Source organism: Prunus persica, chromosome G1, assembly GCF_000346465.2.
Source record: "Prunus persica cultivar Lovell chromosome G1, Prunus_persica_NCBIv2, whole genome shotgun sequence".
In the NCBI taxonomy this organism is placed as follows: Eukaryota; Viridiplantae; Streptophyta; class Magnoliopsida; order Rosales; family Rosaceae; genus Prunus; species Prunus persica.
This window is the reverse complement of record NC_034009.1, coordinates 6,880,640-6,898,975: the sequence shown is the minus strand read 5'-3', so window position 1 is coordinate 6,898,975 and position 18,336 is coordinate 6,880,640. Positions and strand designations below refer to the sequence as shown.

At 37.9% G+C, this 18,336-nt stretch overlaps 2 protein-coding genes across 2 annotated transcripts; both read left to right on the top strand.

Annotated features, from left to right (window-relative positions):
- LOC18789886 (putative pentatricopeptide repeat-containing protein At5g36300) lies at nucleotides 8,266-9,178 on the top strand. Its single transcript, XM_020565484.1, has 4 exons — nucleotides 8,266-8,544; nucleotides 8,624-8,776; nucleotides 8,915-8,989; nucleotides 9,104-9,178. The coding sequence occupies exons 1-4, from the start codon at nucleotides 8,266-8,268 to the stop codon at nucleotides 9,176-9,178; spliced, it is 582 nt and encodes a 193-aa protein (XP_020421073.1).
- Nucleotides 13,690-17,629, top strand: LOC109947889. The gene is made up of 2 exons (XM_020559279.1): nucleotides 13,690-16,929; nucleotides 17,090-17,629. Exons 1-2 carry the CDS (start codon nucleotides 16,011-16,013, stop codon nucleotides 17,095-17,097), a joined length of 927 nt encoding a protein of 308 aa, XP_020414868.1. The 5' UTR covers nucleotides 13,690-16,010; the 3' UTR covers nucleotides 17,098-17,629.

Genomic DNA, 18,336 nt, shown 5'->3' with positions numbered 1-18,336 from the left:
TCCATGCCAAACCGTTTCAATGCTTTTTCAGTATAAGTTGATTGATGCACCAAAATTCCATTAGCACTGTGCTCAATCTGCAAGCCAAGACAATATTTTGTCTTTCCAAGGTCTTTCATCTCAAACTCTCGTTTGAGATAATCAGCAGTCTTTTGAAGCTCTTCAGAAGTTCCAATTAGATTCATGTCGTCGACATATATTGCCACTATCGCAAATCCAGACTCTGATTTCTTAATAAACACACATGGGCAAATAGGATCATTTGTGTATCCTTCTTTCAGTAAATACTTACTGAGACGATTGTACCACATTCGTCCAAATTGTTTTAGCCCATATAATGATCTTCTCAATTTAACTGAGAACATGCCCCGTGGTTTATTTCTGGCTGCTTCAGGCAGCCTGAATCCTTCTGGAACTTTCATGTATATATCTGTATCCAATTCTCCATACAAATATGCGGTAATGACATCCATGAGTCTCATTTCAAGTTTTTCTGAAACCGCCAAACTTATTAAGTAACGGAATGTAATTGTGTCCATCACTGGAGAGTACGTTTCCACATAATCAATTCCAGGCCTTTGTGAAAAACCTTGCGCAACGAGTCGCGCTTTATACCTTGAGATCTCATTTTTCTCATTTCGCTTTCTTGTAAATACCCACTTGTAACCTACAGGGTTCACATTGGGTGGAGTTGGAACAATATGTCCAAAAACACTCCTTTTTTCCAAAGAATTTAATTCTGCCTGGATTGCATCTTTCCACTTAGGCCAATCTTGCCTCTGTGTACATTCATTAATAGAGCACGGCTCAATATCATCATCTTTTATGATCTCAGCAGCCACTGAGAATGCAAATATATCATCGATGATCATCTCATTTCTACTCCACAATTCATCAGTGAACGTATAATTTATGGAGATTTCTTGACTTTCAGGTACGGTTGCCACTCCAGGGGCACTTGTCTCACCAATGACGTTTTCCTTGTCAAGAAGTACCTGTCCCTCTTTGGGGGCATTTGAATTATGAATTGTGGGCTCTCTATTTATTTCATTTGGATTCATTTTGTCCATCAACTTCCTCTTTCGAGGAACTGAATCCTTTGAGCCTAGTGGTCTGCCACGCTTTAGGCGTGCAGCAGATGAACAATTTGCTGGCACATTGCTTTGTCCATTATGGACATCAATCCGTGCGGGTGCATTTGCAGCTGGGATATGAGATTTCGTCACCTTTGCTGCATCATTAAATGCATCTGGCATCTGATTTGCAATACTTTGGAGGTGAACGATCCTTCTCACTTCGTTTTTGCATTGAGCAGTATGAGGATCGAAATGAGACAATGTGGATACATTCCATGATAATTCATGTCGTTTTTCAGGAATGAGTTTGCCTTGTTCTTTAAACACAGATTTTTCTTCCCCTAATGGTGGGAAGATTGTCTCATCAAAATCACAATCCGCAAATCGTGCGGTAAAAATATCACCCGTCAGGGGTTCCAAGTATCTGATGATAGATGGTGAATCAAAACCAACATAAATTCCCAATCTGCGTTGAGGGCCCATCTTAGTACGTTGCGGTGGTGCAATGGGTACATATACCGCACACCCAAAAATTCTTAAATGTGAAATGTTTGGTTGATTTCCCAATACGAGTTGTATTGGAGAATATTGATTGTTGGCGACGGGCCTCAATCGCACAAGTGATGCTGCATGTAAAATGGCATATCCCCAAGCAGAAATTGGCAACTTTGTTTTCATTAGCAAAGTGCGTGCTATCAATTGAAGGCGCTTAATTAAAGCTTCTGCCAAGCCATTTTGAGTATGCACATGGGGAACAAGATGTTCAATATCAATGCCTAGTGACATGCAGTAGTCATCAAAAGTCTGAGATGTAAATTCACCAGCATTATCGAGTCTGATTGACTTAATGGGATAGTCTGGGAATTGGGCTCGTAATTTAATTATCTGAGCCAAAAGCCTAGCAAATGCCATATTCCGAGTAGATAAAAGACAAACATGTGACCATCGGGTAGATGCGTCCACCAAGACCATAAAGTACCGAAATGGTCCACATGGGGGATGAATAGGTCCACAAATGTCCCCTTGAATTCTCTGCAAAAATGATGGAGACTCAACATCAACCTTTGGTTGTGATGGTCTGATCACCAACTTCCCTTGTGAACAAGCTTGGCAAAAGATGTCACTTGATAACATAATGTGTTTAGTCAACAAGGGATGTCCTTTAGAGTTGGTGATGATCCTGCGCATCATGGTGGATCCAGGATGACCCAACCTGTCATGCCAAAGCTTAAAAGCATTTGAGTCAATGGACTCTTGGTCCATGACACTATGTGCCTCAATTGTCCGTATGGTTGTGTAATACAACCCTGATGAGAGCTCACAAAGCTTCTCCAGTATACGCTTTTGGGTATCACTGGAGGTAATACAAAGATATTCCATGTTTTCCTCTTTCTTTGTTTCAACATGATAGCCATTCAAACGTATATCTTTGAAACTCAACAGATTCCTTCTGGAGTTAGATGAATACAAAGCATCTGGAATGGACAGTATTGTTCCATTCGGTAACATAATTTGGGCTATTCCTGAGCCTTCAATCAGATCTGCAGGACCTGATATGGTTGTTACCTTTGCTTTTGTAAGCATTAATTTTGAGAAATACTTCCGATCTTGAAGGATCGTATGAGTAGTTGCGCTGTCTGCGAGACAAATATCTTTGCCATAGCCTTTGTTTTGAGGGTATCCATAATTTAAATCCATGCCACCAAATAAGTAAAATAAGCTGAATCAATAAAGAAGAAAACATTACCACTTTTATTGGATTGAAATTTAAACAACACTTCAGCTAATACAAATAGTACATTAAGAAATTTAATCTAATTCGGACTCATAACCTTCATTCCCTCTTTCAGTAACAAAATCAGAAACATCTAGATGCGTCTTGTTTAGCTGACGTGATATTTCTGATGAGCCATCTGTGGCTGGCGGAGCATGATCAATGTAATTTATCTCCACTTTCCTGTTCTTAAGTGAAGCTTGATAGAGATCCGCCAAATGCCTGGGCGTACGACATGCGCGTACCCAATGTCCCTTTGCACCACATCTGTGACAAGGGCTTTCAACATTTCTAGGCACATGGCTCATCTGTGCCTTTCCCTTATTACGGGATGCATTTTTGCCATTCGTGGATGGACCGCTCCTTGGACCTAAACCCTCTGAACGAGCACCACGATTTTTTCTACTTCCTTGCCAGTGGCCACGCTTGCCCCCTCGCCCACGTTTGTGGATACTGCCACGAGATGAAGTGGCATTCACTTCCTGAGATGCAGCATTTATTTCAGGAAGTGGTGCTGAGCCCGTTGGGCGAGATTGATGATTCTTTAATAAGAGCTCATTATTCTGCTCAGCTAACAAGAGGCAAGATATAAGTTCCGAGTACTTCTTGAAACCGCTATGTCTGTATTGTTGCTGAAGGAGGACATTTGAAGCATGAAAAGTGCTCAGAGTTTTTTCGAGCATATCCTCCTCAGATATATTTTCCCCACATAGCCTCATTAATGAGGTAATTCTGTGCATAGCAGAGTTATACTCGGACACTGACTCGAAATCTTGAAATCTCAAGTGGGTCCATTCGTATCTAGCTCTTGGGAGAGTCACCGTCTTCTGGTGATCGTATCTTTCACCTAGAGCTTTCCACAGAACCAACGGTTCATCAACCACCACATATTCGCTCTTCAGCGCTTCATGGATATGGCGGCGAAGAAAGATCATGGCCTTCGCATTCTCTTCAGGCGAAGCATCATTCTCATCTACAATTGTTTGTCCGAGGCCATTGGCTCGTAGATGAATTTTGGCATCCAGGACCCATGATAAATAGTTGTCCCCGGAAAGGTCCAAAGCAGCAAACTCTAGTTTTGCCAAATTTGCCATCCAAAACTTTAGGCTCGAGATCTGGGACATTAAGCCACTTATTAATAGGAATTTCAGGTCCTCATTATTCAGGTATATTAATTGATGATAAAAATAAAGTGCTATGAATTTGCTGGTATGGACGATAAATCCGCGCCATACCTTAAATAAAATTAAATGTGCTATAAAATAAATTCATAAATTAAATTGCTTGCTGTATGGACGTTAATCCCGCACCATACCTTAAATGTGCGGTAAAGTAAATTCATAAAGTATGAGGGTTAATTCTACATCATACTTTAAGTAAAAGTAAATTTGTGATAAAGTAAACGTGCTTGTATGGACACTAATTCTGCTCCATACATATAAATAAAAGCAAAGGCGTGGACGATAAACCCGCACCATCCTTTAAATAAATATTGCCGTATGGGTAATAAACCTACACCATACCATAAATAATACTTTAAGTAAAAGTAAATTTGCGATAAAGTAAACGTGCTTGTATGGGCACTAATTCTGCTCCATACATTTAAATAAAAGCAAAGGCGTGGACGATAAACCCGCACCACCCTTTAAATAAATATTACCGTATGGGTAATAAACCTACACCACACCATAAATAAAATAAATGTGGGGATAAAAACCTCCACCTAATATATATGAAGTGCATAATATATTATATAGTGTGGGCAATATAACTGCGCCACTATTCAAGATATAATAGATGGGTTTTAAGATCACACCATCATTTTATTACAATAATTTGTATTACAACGCGATGGGTAAAAATTACACCACCATAAAATAACAGGACTGATTAAACAACATAGAAATTACAAATTACGTTACAAAGAAGTAAATTAAACAAGCATGGATTAAACAACATAGAAATTGTGAGAACACAAAAAAGAAAGTTTGCATGTCGTTGTAGTAGTAAAGTGAGAGTAGACATATGACAGAGAGGAGACAGAGAAGTAACCACATAGTGTTGAGTTGGAAAAATTTCAGAAATAAAAGGAGAGACTATCGTGCTGATAACGTGTTATAAAACTGGAATAATAAGAGGATGAGAAGTACCACTGTAATATTGGGAGTGGAATTATATTTCTCTTTGTGGTGTTTACACTGACAGAATTTCTCCTCAGATAAACTCCAATCTTTCTCTTCTCTCTGACTTTCACTCTATTCTCTTCTTTCTTCCCTCTATTCTTTCATTCTTCCGTATGTGTTTACAAGCAAATATAATGTCTATTTATAGGCAAAGTAAAGGGAGACATAATGATTTCTCCCCAACATCATTATCCCATCTTTTGACTAATACCTTCTAGCTTTATCTCCATCTTTTGACTAATTGCCATCTAGTTTTACCTATACCTATGTGGGCTTCATTTCTTTATAACAGGCTCTTTTTAATAGAATTTAAGAAGAAAAAAAAAGCCACTGACACTGGAGCAGAGGTTCCATTAACCACTGACACTGGAGCTTGAAAATCATGTACACATTGTTTGTTAATTTGCCATATGGTCTGTAGTGTGAGGACGATACAGTGCAAGCGCATTCCACATACTTTTCATTTTTGCTAGATGCTCAATGAAGGATTTTCCTTGGTGTGCCATCCCAGCAATATCTTTTTGCAATTGAAAGACTCGAGCAGCATTATTTTGATGTCCATACATCTCCTTGATAGATTCCCATAGGTGAAAAGCAGATTCTGAAGAACTGAAAATATCTGCAATTTGAGGTTCCATGGAATTCAAGATCCATGACATAACAAGTTGGTCTTTAGAAAGCCAATCCTTGTACATTGGATCATCAACATTAGGAGCTGAAATTTTACCATTTATGTACCCTAGCTTAAGGCTTTGACCTTCCTCCTGTTGTGCGCAGAAGCGTCAAGTGACAAATATGAGACCAATGACAAAATTCGAAAAGTCTGCTTCTTCTAATAGCTATTCAAATATAGATGTTAACTTGAGTGCTTTCAACAACATACTCACATCGATGATGGCTCCAGCAGCCTCGGTAAGGGTCGGCGATATGTTGAGCAAATCACGCTTGCGGAAGTATATGAGTTGATGAAATTCATTCTCATCTTGCCGTGGTTTCTTGAGAAGCAAACACACAGAGCACGTATGAAACACAAGAAGAAGAAGAAGAAAAAAGCGAGAAAGAGAGAGATGAAGATTACCACTGAAATTTCTATTCCGATTTCGAGAAACCATATAGAATTTTTGAGTTGCGAAAAGCGAAATGAGATTATATATATATATATATATATATTTAAAGAGTATAGCCGTGCGGTTATACGCTTTAAATATTCGAATTTATTATATTTAAAGAGTATAGCCGGGCGGCAATACTCTTTAAATATTCAAATTTATTATATGTAATGCGTATAGCGGCGCGGCTATACACTTTAAATATTCCAATTTATTATATTTAAAGAGTATAGCCAAGCGGCTATATCCTTAAAAAATATTCGAATTTATCTATATATATAAAGCAAAATACAGAGAATGGTGAAACATTCAAAATACCAGAAATTGTCCTTGATTAATTCAACATTAATAATTGAAATTAATTAAATGAGGATAATGTAGTAAATTCGCATTTTATATTAAAAAATTAAAATTAAAAACAAAATCAGATAATAAGTCCTATTTTTATGAAACATAACTACCCATATTATCTTTTTTTAATTTTAAAAAATAAAAAATAGAAAATAAAACCAATTGGCACATGTGTGAGCATATGCCAAGGGGCTAGTTATATGTAATGAGTATAGCCGCACGGCAATACTTTTTAAATACTTGAATTTATTATAATTCAATAGTATAGCCGCCCGGCTATACTCTATAATTTTTTTCCCCATTTGAGTGTGATTGAGTAGTAGTTGTGAGTTGAGTCACTTTCCCTCTCCCATATATATTTCTCGGACTCTACAACTAGAAGAAACTATGGAAGAGAGTTATGTTTCTGTTGGGGGTTAAAAAGAATAAATACCATCAAGACTTGTTTTTAGGACATGGAAAATTAGATTCAAAGCACATTCATGGAGTGGCCTAACACTTTGGAACACTAAAGTCAGAAAGAGTGACTGAGAAAGCTAATAGATGGAAATCATTAGAATGGGAGGTATCAGAAAGAATTTATATTCTCCTTTCCCAATATCTCATGTATAAATAATAAAATTGAAGAAATAACTCAAAAATATTTTGAAGAAAACTTAAAACAAGGTGTAAAAGCTGATATCAGGGGCGGCCCTGGGGTGGTGCAAGTGGCGCCACCGCACAGGGCCCCCGATTCTTAAGGGCCCCCGAAAAAAAAATTATTTATATTATATATATATATATATTAATATTATATGAATCGTATATATAATATAGCGTCTGGATATTTGCACAACAGCGTATTCAGGGGAGTTGGATGGAGCACATCTCTCTTTGGCAAAAGGGCCCGAGTTCGATGCTCCTTGATGTCGTTCTACTGGCTAGCACCACAAAAAAAGCTTCATGGCTTCTTCTTTCTCTTAAACTCTGATTTTCTGGTAAGTAATCATCATTATTAATCAATTTCTCTTTCATTCTTTTTTCAAATTCAGGTATGTATCTAAATTTCAATCTATTCTATATATTACATGCAGTCTTGATCTCTTGGACCCTGTAGTCCAAGAGATTTGTGGTCACTCCCTGTTGGATGTAAATTCAACGGTTCACTCACTCTTGCACTCATTTAAAAAAAAAAATTTGAACCATTGGATTAATATCCAACGGTGGGTGACCACACTGATATTACATGACTTATTTTATTAAATTATTATCATGTTGATGATTGGTTGTATGAGAATATAGTTTGTAGAAATATTTATCTATTTCTTGTTGGGGTTTTCTTCCAGGTTATAGGGTTTTGGAATTTTTCTTTGTAATCTAAACATGCCACCTACTAGAAAATACGTTTATGGATATACAAAACGGATTAGAAAAAGAAAAATCGAGGAATTGACTCAATCTCAAAGAGGAGCTCTTGATAGATTCATTGTTAGAGAATCACATGCTACAATTGATGAAAATATTTAAATTTTTATGAATTTAATTTCTGATTTTCATTGCATATTTATTGATGGTGAATTTTAGTTATAAAAAAAAAATTGTTTATGACATTAAGTTATGGCAAATTTTTATAGTATTTTCGTATTAGATTATGCGAGGCCCTAATTTAAGTTTCGCACAGGGCCCTCAAAATCTCAGGGACGGCCCTGGCTGATATAACGACGTTTAATTCCTTGATACGGTGGCATTGTAAGGCTGGTGATATAAGTAAGGCACTTGAGTTGTTTACTGAGATGCAGGAACAGGGGTTATATCCTGATCCAAAGATCTTTGTCACCGTTATCAGCCGACTGGGGGAGCAGGGGAAGTGGAATATGATACAGAAGACTTTTGAGAATATGAAACGCCGCGGGCATAAGAAAAGTGGGACCATTTATGCTGCTTTGGTTGATATTTATGGGCAATATGGAAAATTTAAAGATGCAGAAGAGTGTATATCTGCCCTAAAGGCGGAAGGTCTTATTCCTTCAACCAGCATGTTTTGCGCCTTAGCAAATGCCAACGCTCAGCAAGTTTTCTGCCCCTTCCAAATTATTTTCACTTAATGCACGCACATCTGGTCCCATAATCTCATTCTTTTTTTTAATGCAGGGATTATGCGGACAGACAGTTAAGGTGCTTCAGCTCATGGAAGCTGGGGAAATTGAACTCAATGTCATAATGCTGAATGTGCTGATGAATGCATTCGGTGTTGCTGGTAGACATTTAGAGGCTTTATCCATTTATCACCATATAAAAGAAATTGTAAGTCTTGTTTTCGCATAAAACTTGTCTAGTTGCGGGTGATAACTTTTTCAGATATATTGAATTTCTTCAACCAATACAGTTCTCTCATGGTACTTGCCTGCTAAGTTGCTAATGGTGATGGTTTTGTTGTTTCAGAAAGGTTTTAGCCCTGATGTGGTTATGTATACTACCCTTATGAAGGCATATATTCGGGCAAGGAGGTTCGATAAGGTGCTATATATTCTTCATGAACTTTAAAATCTAATGCGAGCTATGATGAATAAGAGAGTAGGAACCTTGTTTTCTATTCTAAATCTCTCAAAATGCAAGTGGTTTCCTGATCAGGTCCCTGATGGAAGTTGGAACACGCTGGATGCACTCCGAATAGGAAGGCTAGGAAGATGTTACAAGTTGCTTTAATGGTCCTACAACAGACGAATTGTGAGTAGTAGTGAATGGTTGGGTTGTGATGCAATGTGCTTGTGCAATCTGGTATGGACACAGGCTATGATCCTTTCAGCAGTCAAAAGACGGTTAGTTTTTGTTTTTTAATCTTCTTTCTCATGAATTTTGTTGTTCGCTTTACATTTGGGACTCCTGGACTCCTATCCTAGTCATATGACTTTATACCAGATTGACCTTGTTTGTGGTTTATAAAATGTTTTCTCAAATCTCAGGTCTTACATGATGGTTGTGCCGCTTTTTCACAAACATTTCAACCAGATGGGGTGTTAATTTTCGCCACATTAAAATGCACAACTGATAAAGCAGCAAGAGTTGCACTGATGAACTGGTGTAATATGTAGGAAAGACAACAGCTAAGACTAGGCCCTCTGGTTTAGCAGTTGGAAACATGGACAACAGAGCAGGAAAGTGCAACACAAAGTCTCACTTTCAAAGCACGAGTCATTTTGGTGAGCTATCAACTTGGTGCCTGCCTATGCAGGGCATCATTGGTTACGATGTTAGAAACTTGATGATATAGCTTGTGCTGCAACTCAAACAGGGCATGTTTCCATACACCGTAACGGAATGTAGTGGAATAATTGGCATTTCAAAGTGCCAGTTTTTAGTGCTGCCGTATGGGGTACACCGTAGTAAAATGAATTAATTACAATTATCATCTCATCTTTTGTGGTTTGACTCACATGAATGTCAATCACGATTATATATATTGTTATGAATCTAGAGAAATTGGAGAGGAAATTGAGAGAGAGAGAGAAAATAGAGAAACTGAGTTTCTTTCTCATTTATGTCTATCTTACAAAGAGAAGGGGGGGCTTATTTATAGGTAAAGCTACTTCTAATGGAGGTGGGCTCCACCTTATATATTTACAACACTCCCCCTTGGAGACCACAAATGATACGGAATATGTCTCGTTAAAAACCTTGCCAGTAAAAACCCAGTGGGACAAAAACTGGTCAAAGGAAAAAAGAGTACATAATCATGTGTAACATAAAATTCTATGTATATTGACGCGCGTGCGACACTGCCTCGTTAAAACCTTGCCAGGAAAAACCCAGTGGGATAAAAACCTGGACGAAGGAAAAAGAGTACAGTATTTGAAGATCTTTATTGATAGCACGCTCCCCCTGATGCTTGGCAAAATATCTTTAAGTCATATTGTTGATCACCTTTCTGAATATCGTAGTTGACACTGCTTTTGGAACAGACTTATCTCCCCATTTGGTTACCTTTCAAGATAAAATATCAAATAAGTATATAAGCATATAATAACACAAATATTGCTTACATCCTTAGGTAGGAGAAACTTTTCTCAAGTATCATTCAAGCTCGTATCGGCCCAGTAAATATAATGTAGCGCTTGATGATCTAGTTATATCCTGCAAGAGCAAAATCACAACTCTTTTCTCTGTCAAAAACAAATAACCCTCAGAGTTAGGATCACTCCATGGATTCTTTCTTCAGATGTTCATTCTAAAGAAATAAAATCTCTTATGAACAGAGAGTTACAAAAAGAGAAAAAATGCAAAAAAAAAATTGTGATATTGATTGCAAGAGAAGGTAAGCAATCAAGGAAGGAAGCTGGTGGGAGCAGACAATAAGCTCTCATATCTCCTAGTCTAGAAGGACTTCCGAAGATTAGAGCATAAGATCGCCTTCACAGTTTCCTGATGTAGCGGAAATGTGATCAGGGAAAGTCTTGCTTCCTGAATGGATGATCAGAGATAGTCTTGCTTCTCGGGCATATTGAGTGCTCACTGATAAGAAAAATAAGTAGATATCGCATCACTAGGTATGGAGTAAACTGGATGTCTTCTGCAAAGAAAATTTCGTTAGTAACACATTTATACACAAATACAATGAATAGGTAGAACCTGTGAATTTCAAATTAACCATAGGAAAATTGCGAGATTCTCGGGATACTTTTGAAAAAGTAGCTCCGTGAAATCCGTAAAGCAAGATCGGCTTTTGACGAAAATAATACTTTGAAAACGCCGAAAGTGCCGACAGGCATTATCAGAGGCCACGTGAAGTTTTGGACTCTGGGAAAGAAAAAGATAATATGGGGATTCGAGAAGATATTGGGATCCTGGAAATGTTGCCACATTTTCGTCTATAGATATTGCCTTTGCAAAACTTGATTGGAGCAATTGCGTTTCAACTTAACTTCCTTCATTTTCTGATTCTGAAACTTTAGTTTTCCTCTTCGAAACCTTCTTAAAATGGCTTCCTCTTCTTCCTGCCCAAATTATTTCAATTTAAATGATGCTCCCACAACAACCAGTGACGCCAAAGTTTGGCGTCCATCCTTTGTATCTCAAAATCGTCATCTCACAGTTAATGATTCTGTGATGATGAATGATGCTACTGCTGTCATAGTAGCTAGGAATTTCATTATTCCAATGGATGAAATGCTGTTGACAGGGAGGTCTGAGGAAGAGGCTATTGATGACTCAATGGCTTTTAGCATTCAGAGTGCTGCTTCTGTTTCTAACATAGCTGATCGTTTGCGTGCCAGAGCAAACGAGGTTGAGAGGCTAACAACTGAAAATTCGTCTCTTCAAAGAATGCTTCATGAGTCTCAACAGGAGGTTGAGAAACTTAAAGGAGAGAATAATTCCTTGTTGAAACTGGTGAGTTCGTACTCCGTTGATACACTGAGAAGGCTAGACATGCTGCAGGTCTCCAATGAAAGAATTTTGGGAGACCACGAGAGGCTCATGGCTAAGCTTAAGAGGCGCCGTCTTCTTCCTTCAGAGGCTTCCAGAACATAATGTCATTTTATAGATTTTACAGGGCCTGCACCTTCATTGCAGGTGGAAAAAAATCTATCTGTTATATGCTCCTTTCCTATTATAATAATTGCGCACATTCTTAAACTTGCACCTGTGGTTTTTACGTCTTTTCAAAATGACGGTTTGGAACCTTGTGCCTTATAGGTTCAAATAACCACATTGTCTCTCCCAAATTTCATATTTTATCACATGGTAGCCTGGAACTTTTGGCCTGAGCTAAACACAAACTCAGAATTTATTTGCCCCTTTCAAATGGACATGAAATATGAATTGAGTAAAAGCCACGCTAATATCTCATATATTTGGGTTGATGAGCTTCCGGCCCAGATATAACAAAATATGTGGGGAGCCTCAATTCATCATTCTCTTATGCCAAAGAAATATGTGGCGTACCACAATTTGCAATAATACCTCAAGGGTTGTCCATTTAATTGTTGGAACTTCAGGTTCTCAACACTGTTAGATTTTGGACCTCAAGCCAAAATCACATGTTCTCATGGTATGGACATTTTTACAATTTTCTGTACATATTTCTGGACTTCAAGCCCTTACATAATTGTCCATATCTTGAGGAACTTCTGGCATCTCATTTAATTGCTCATCCATGAGTTTAAGGAACTGCAGGTTCCCTTTTGTATATAGTGACGGTTTACTCAAAATGGTTAATATTTATGCATACGTCACTATTCATGTGAATAGTACTATTCATCAAGTCATGAATACGTATCTATTCATGTGTACAGTACATCTGCCAGTACAGTTATCATCCATGTGTACGACACTATGAACCAATACGGTACTGTTACATCATTAAGGAACTCTAGGCCCTTATTTACATGTCAGGGATCAAGGACCCTTAAGTCCAATCACATGTTTACAAATACAGTACCGGAGAGACTGCCAGCTCTCATATTAATATCATCATCAAGGATCTTCAAGTCCTGATGTAATTGTATGATGAGGATCAAGGAACTTCTGGTCCTGATCTGCATACTGTAAAAACTCATCATACAGCACAATTAATCCATAAAATAAAGTGCTGATAAATAAATTACTGGTATGGACGATAAACCCGCACCATACTTTAAATAAATGTAAATGTGCGGTAAAATAAATTCATAAATTAAATTGCTTGCTGTATGGACGTTAATCCCGCACCATACCTTAAATAAAATTAAATGTGCGGTAAAGTAAACGTGCTTGTATGGGCACTAATTCTGCTCCATACTTTTAAATAAAAGTAAAGACATGGGCGATAAACCCGCGCCACCCTTTTAAATAAATACTGTCGTATGGGTAATAATCCTACACCATACAGTAAATAAAATAAATGTGCGGTAAATTAAATTTCATAAAGTAAACGTGCTTGTATGGGCACTAATTCTGCTCCATACTTTTAAATAAAAGTAAAGGCATGGGCGATAAACCCGCACCACCCTTTTAAATAAATACTGTTGTATGGGTAATAAACCTACACCATACAGTAAATAAAATAAATGTGCGGTAAATTAAATTTCATAAAGTAAACGTGCTTGTATGGGCACTAATTCTGCTCCATACTTTTAAATAAAAGTAAAGGCATGAGCGATAAATCCGCACCACCCTTTTAAATAAATACTGTTGTATGGGTAATAAACCTACACCATACAGTAAATAAAATAAATGTGGGAATAAAAACCACCACTAAAAATATAGGAGGTGAAACCATCTATAATATTATATATATTATTATATTATATGTTCTTATACTAATATATAATAAGAAAAGTAGGGAAAGTGGTTAGTGGAATATCACGCATGTTCCAGGCTTTCAAATCAGTTGCTTCTATCCTGTCCCCAAGCCAATTACTTTCTTATTATTATAATATATTAAATTAAAAGCGGCTTTCCCACATCTTGTCGTATTAAAATGGTTCTTGTGCAGGTTTGATTCCGAGCCTATACTTTTCCATTATAACCAGTGTACCTGCACTAATCTCATTATGAATCTTTATAATAAAATAATAAAATAAAATAAAATGAAAAGGTAAGGAGCTGGGAGCTTATCCTTTCGGTGTTGTTTTGCTGTTCTCATCAAAAGATGCTTTAGCACTTTTCCTCCTTAACACTCAAGTGCTAAAGAAAAGTAAAAGAATTGCTGAAGGTTCCCTTTGTCAGGCTCCACAAGGTTTGCTGAAGTCCCACCCAAGAAATATTGTTTGATTGTGCGTTCTGTTGAGGACACCCACCCCACAATTGCACTGGACCCACCATCTGTCCATTGCTTAAGAACCCAATTGCTATGAATGAGTTTACAGCTGGTGTTGAGAGGACAAAGGTCCATATGTTTGATGAGGTCTGTGAGAATCTGAGGATGTAATTGTGATCATCCGCACAACAAGAACCAGATACTGGTGTAACAGCAGCATGTGCCAAGCCAGCTGATCCTAGTCCTTTATCGACACAGCTGTTAACGGCACAGACAGCTGCTACTTCAATGGAACGTACATGGGCAAGTCTTTTCAAACCTGCTGCTTATGTGGCAAGTCCATCAGTGGCCAACACAACTGCCGCTCCAGCACCTCCATACAGATACTTGTGGTTCTTGTGGTTCCTCGCATGAGTTGGTAGCCTGATGAACCCGAGATCCAATCTCTAACAAGCCAGCAAGCCAATCTGGAAGAACTTTGCCTTTGATGACTAACAGAGGCCTTGGCAAGCTCAAGAGGTCTCAGCTGGGCTCGTCGGAATTGCCACCAGTTCCGATCGGTGAAACCAGTTTTTTTTTCGGCTGCTGCCTGAGGTTCCGGCTTTCTAGCTTCTGAATTTTTTTTTTTGTTTGTTTGCTCTGCTCTGCTCTGCTTTTTAAGAGATAGATAGAGAGAGAGAGAGAGAGAGAGAGAGAGAGAGAGAGAGAGAGAGAGAGAGACCGATGGCTTTGAATTTGGAGATAGAGAAATCGTGCTGATAACGTGTTATGAATCTAGAGAAATTGGAGAGGAAATTGAGAGAGAGAGAAAATAGAGAAACTGAGTTTCTTTCTCATTTATGTCTATCTTACAAAGAGAAGGGGGGGCTTATTTATAGGTAAAGCTACTTCTAATGGAGGTGGGCTCCACCTTATATATTTACAACATATATATATATTTGTGATAAGTTGAATATTTATTAAACTTATGTGAGGAATCCATCAACTGAAGCTCTTTGTGTATTACATGTTTAGCTAATGATTAGAATTAGTGTGCCACGTGTTTGTAATTAGTTATTTTAAACACGTGGAAACACTTTAAGATTGTTAGAGGTTGTTAGCTCAGATGCTTAAACATTAAGCAAAGCCTAAGTATAAAGGCTCTACTGTACGTGTACAGTGGTAATGAGAAAAATAATTTGATTCCCACTATTCTAGAATTCTCAAAGCTCTCCCTCTTTCTTAATTATAGATTTCCTCTTTCTTCTATTTTCCTAAATACTTAGCATGGTATCAAGAGCCATGGAACCATCTGGGATTCTCTTTGCTTCCGCCTTCTTCTAGATCTCATCTAATTCTTCTTTGCTTCTGTTTCTGCAAATTCTTTGATTCTTTTCTTTTCGATCTCATCTGATTCATCTGACTCTTGGATTCTTCTGATTTCTCTTCGTCTTTGTTTATGCAATTCCTCTTCTTCGTCTCTGTACATGTGTCTCTGTGTTTTATGGCAAATTCATATCTCAAGCTTGATAGACTCCTTGGCATGCTCACCATTCGTTTAACGGATGGCAATTATCTGAAATGGCGATATTAGATTGAATCTGTGTTGGAAGGTCATGATCTATTTAGATATTTCGATGGCTTAATTGTTGCTCCATCGAAATATATGCAATTCTCAATGAGGAAGGCATCACGTCTGAAACCACTGCTGCATATAAAGACTGGTTGAAGGTTGATAAAGCGTTGCTAAGCTTGTTCATTGCAACGCTTTCCGATGAGGCGATCGAATACGTGATCAAATCGAAGACTGCCTCTGAGGCATGGATGAATTTGACGGATCGATATGCTACCGTGTCTCGTGCTTGTGTGAATCTCTTGAAGATAGAGCTTCAAACTGCTCAAAAATGCATTGATTCTGTCGAGAAGTTTTTACTTCGCCTCAAACATGTCCGTGATCAGCTTGCTGTAGTTGCTATTTCTATCTCTGATGATGATTTGATGATTGCGGTGTTGAATGGACTTTCTTCTAATTATGACATGATCAAGATTGTGCTTATTGCTTGTGAAACTTCAATTTCTTTCAAAGATTTCAGCAATCATTTGCTTGCAGCTGAACAAGCCACTGATTCTTGTGTGATCTTGCTCCATTCTCCTATGGCTTGTATGTTAAGCCATTCTTCTACCTCTATTGGATTTACCTCTTCTACACCGTCTTCTAATCTCTCTAGCGTTGGTATTCTCCCTACTCCTTTAATGGCTTCCCTTTCTCCTACTGGTTATATGATTTCATATACACATGTTCGGTCGTTTGGTTCTTTTGGTGGCCGAGGCAAACTTTCTGGTTCTAGGCCTTTTGGTCGTGGTTTTCCGAATAACTTTCAAGGTCCTCCTAAGTCTGGTATTATTCCAGAATGCCAAATTTGCAGTAAGAGAGGTCATACAACCACAAATTGCTTTTTTCCAAATTATACCTCATCTCAAGGCTCCTCCGTTATGGAGTATCAAATTTGTGGCAAGAAGGGCCGTGGTGCATTGGATTGCTACTATCGTTCCAACTATGCCTATCAGGGATCTCCTCCACCGTCCTTTCTCACTGCTATGACTGCTCAAGCTTCTTTCTCTCCTAATGCAGTGTGGATTGCCGATAGTGGAGCTAGTCACCATATGGTGCCACACATGACTACAATGCATAATGTTACACCTTGTAATTCAGCTGAGAATGTTATAGTGGGCAATAGGGAAGGTTTGCATATTGCTCATATTGACAAATCTCATATTCCCATTGTCTTCTCTTCTCTTAATCTCTCTAAAGTTTTACACGTGCCTCAACTTATAGCAAATCTCTTATATGTGTATCAGCTATGTCATGATAATAATTGTTGCATGATCTTTGATCAATCTAGATTTTTAATACAAGACAAGGTCACCAACAAGATGCTTCTCCAAGGCAAGACTGATCATGGCTTGTATCCTATTGCTACCTCTTTATCCTCAGTTGGTACAAGCAGTAGTAGTTCCTCAGCTGGTGCTAGTAGCCAAGCCTCTCAGTCACAGATGAGTGCTTTTCTTGGTCCACACAAGTCCGTTCATCTCTTTGGCATAGTAGGCTTGGACAGCCTACAAATGAAGTTGTTCAACTCATGCTTACAGACGTTCAAATCCCAGTGGTATTTGATTCCATTTCTAAGCTATGTTCTTTTTGTCTAGATGGTAAAATGCATTGGTTACCATTTTCTAGTCATCACAATAAGTCATCTTCTCCATTTTATCGACTCGGATCCTTCTCCATGTAAATCAATTTCTGGCTATCGATATGTAATGTCTTTCATTGATGAATACACTGGTTTTCTGTGGTTAATTGACCCGGTCGAACTATTTGACTTTGGTCAATTGCTCCGGTCAACATGTTGACTTTTGACCGTTGACTTTGACATTTGATTATCAACCATTGATTTATGTCTCCTCATTTGTACCTCTAATCACATTCTTTGTGTGTGCAAATCTATAGGTTCCTTTTAGCAAGTAGTGGATTGACTCAACTCCTCAGAGATAATATACGAATTAAATTCTACAATTTATTTCTTCCTATTAATAAAGGTTAATTGAAACCTTTTATGACATCCACAAACGATGGTTGTCGCCTAGCACCAACTCACGGTTATCCGAGCTAAATGAGACGTTTTGAAAGAACCCGTTCAAATTGGAATGACCGGGAAATTAAATCATTCTCTTATGTTAATACTCATTATTCACATTATTAGATCATGGATTTCGATTGTCAATATCCTAATATGAATAATTCCTTTTATATGATTATCCTGATAAGATTTGAAGACTTTTTCTTTCAAGTCTTATCCATTACTCTGCGTAGAGATTTGACCAATCATATCTTGGAGTATTCTCTCTCTACTGAGAGTAAAGATTTCTTGTTGTACATTCATTTGCTTGCATGATTCTATTGAGAATCATGATGAGTACCCTTAAGCTATGCCTAATTCAGCATGACCGTATAGGGCTCTCAAAGATTAACAACATAGCTATAAAACATTTATGATGCCTCAGTCTAAGGATTAGTTTTGCATCATTGCATTTATGAGTTCTAGCTTGGACATGTGAGGTAAGGACTTCCATGCTGTAACTCATGTGTTGG

Bases quoted from the DNA above. Each gene is read 5' to 3' on its own strand.
- LOC18789886 (XM_020565484.1), top strand. From the start codon at position 8,266: ATGCAGGAACAGGGGTTATATCCTGATCCAAAGATCTTTGTCACCGTT. The intron at 8,545-8,623 runs GTTTTCTGCCCC...TTTTTAATGCAG, and splicing joins CAAATGCCAACGCTCAGCAA to GGATTATGCGGACAGACAGT. The intron at 8,990-9,103 runs GTGCTATATATT...TTTCCTGATCAG, and splicing joins GGGCAAGGAGGTTCGATAAG to GTCCCTGATGGAAGTTGGAA.
- LOC109947889 (XM_020559279.1), top strand. From the start codon at position 16,011: ATGAATTTGACGGATCGATATGCTACCGTGTCTCGTGCTTGTGTGAAT.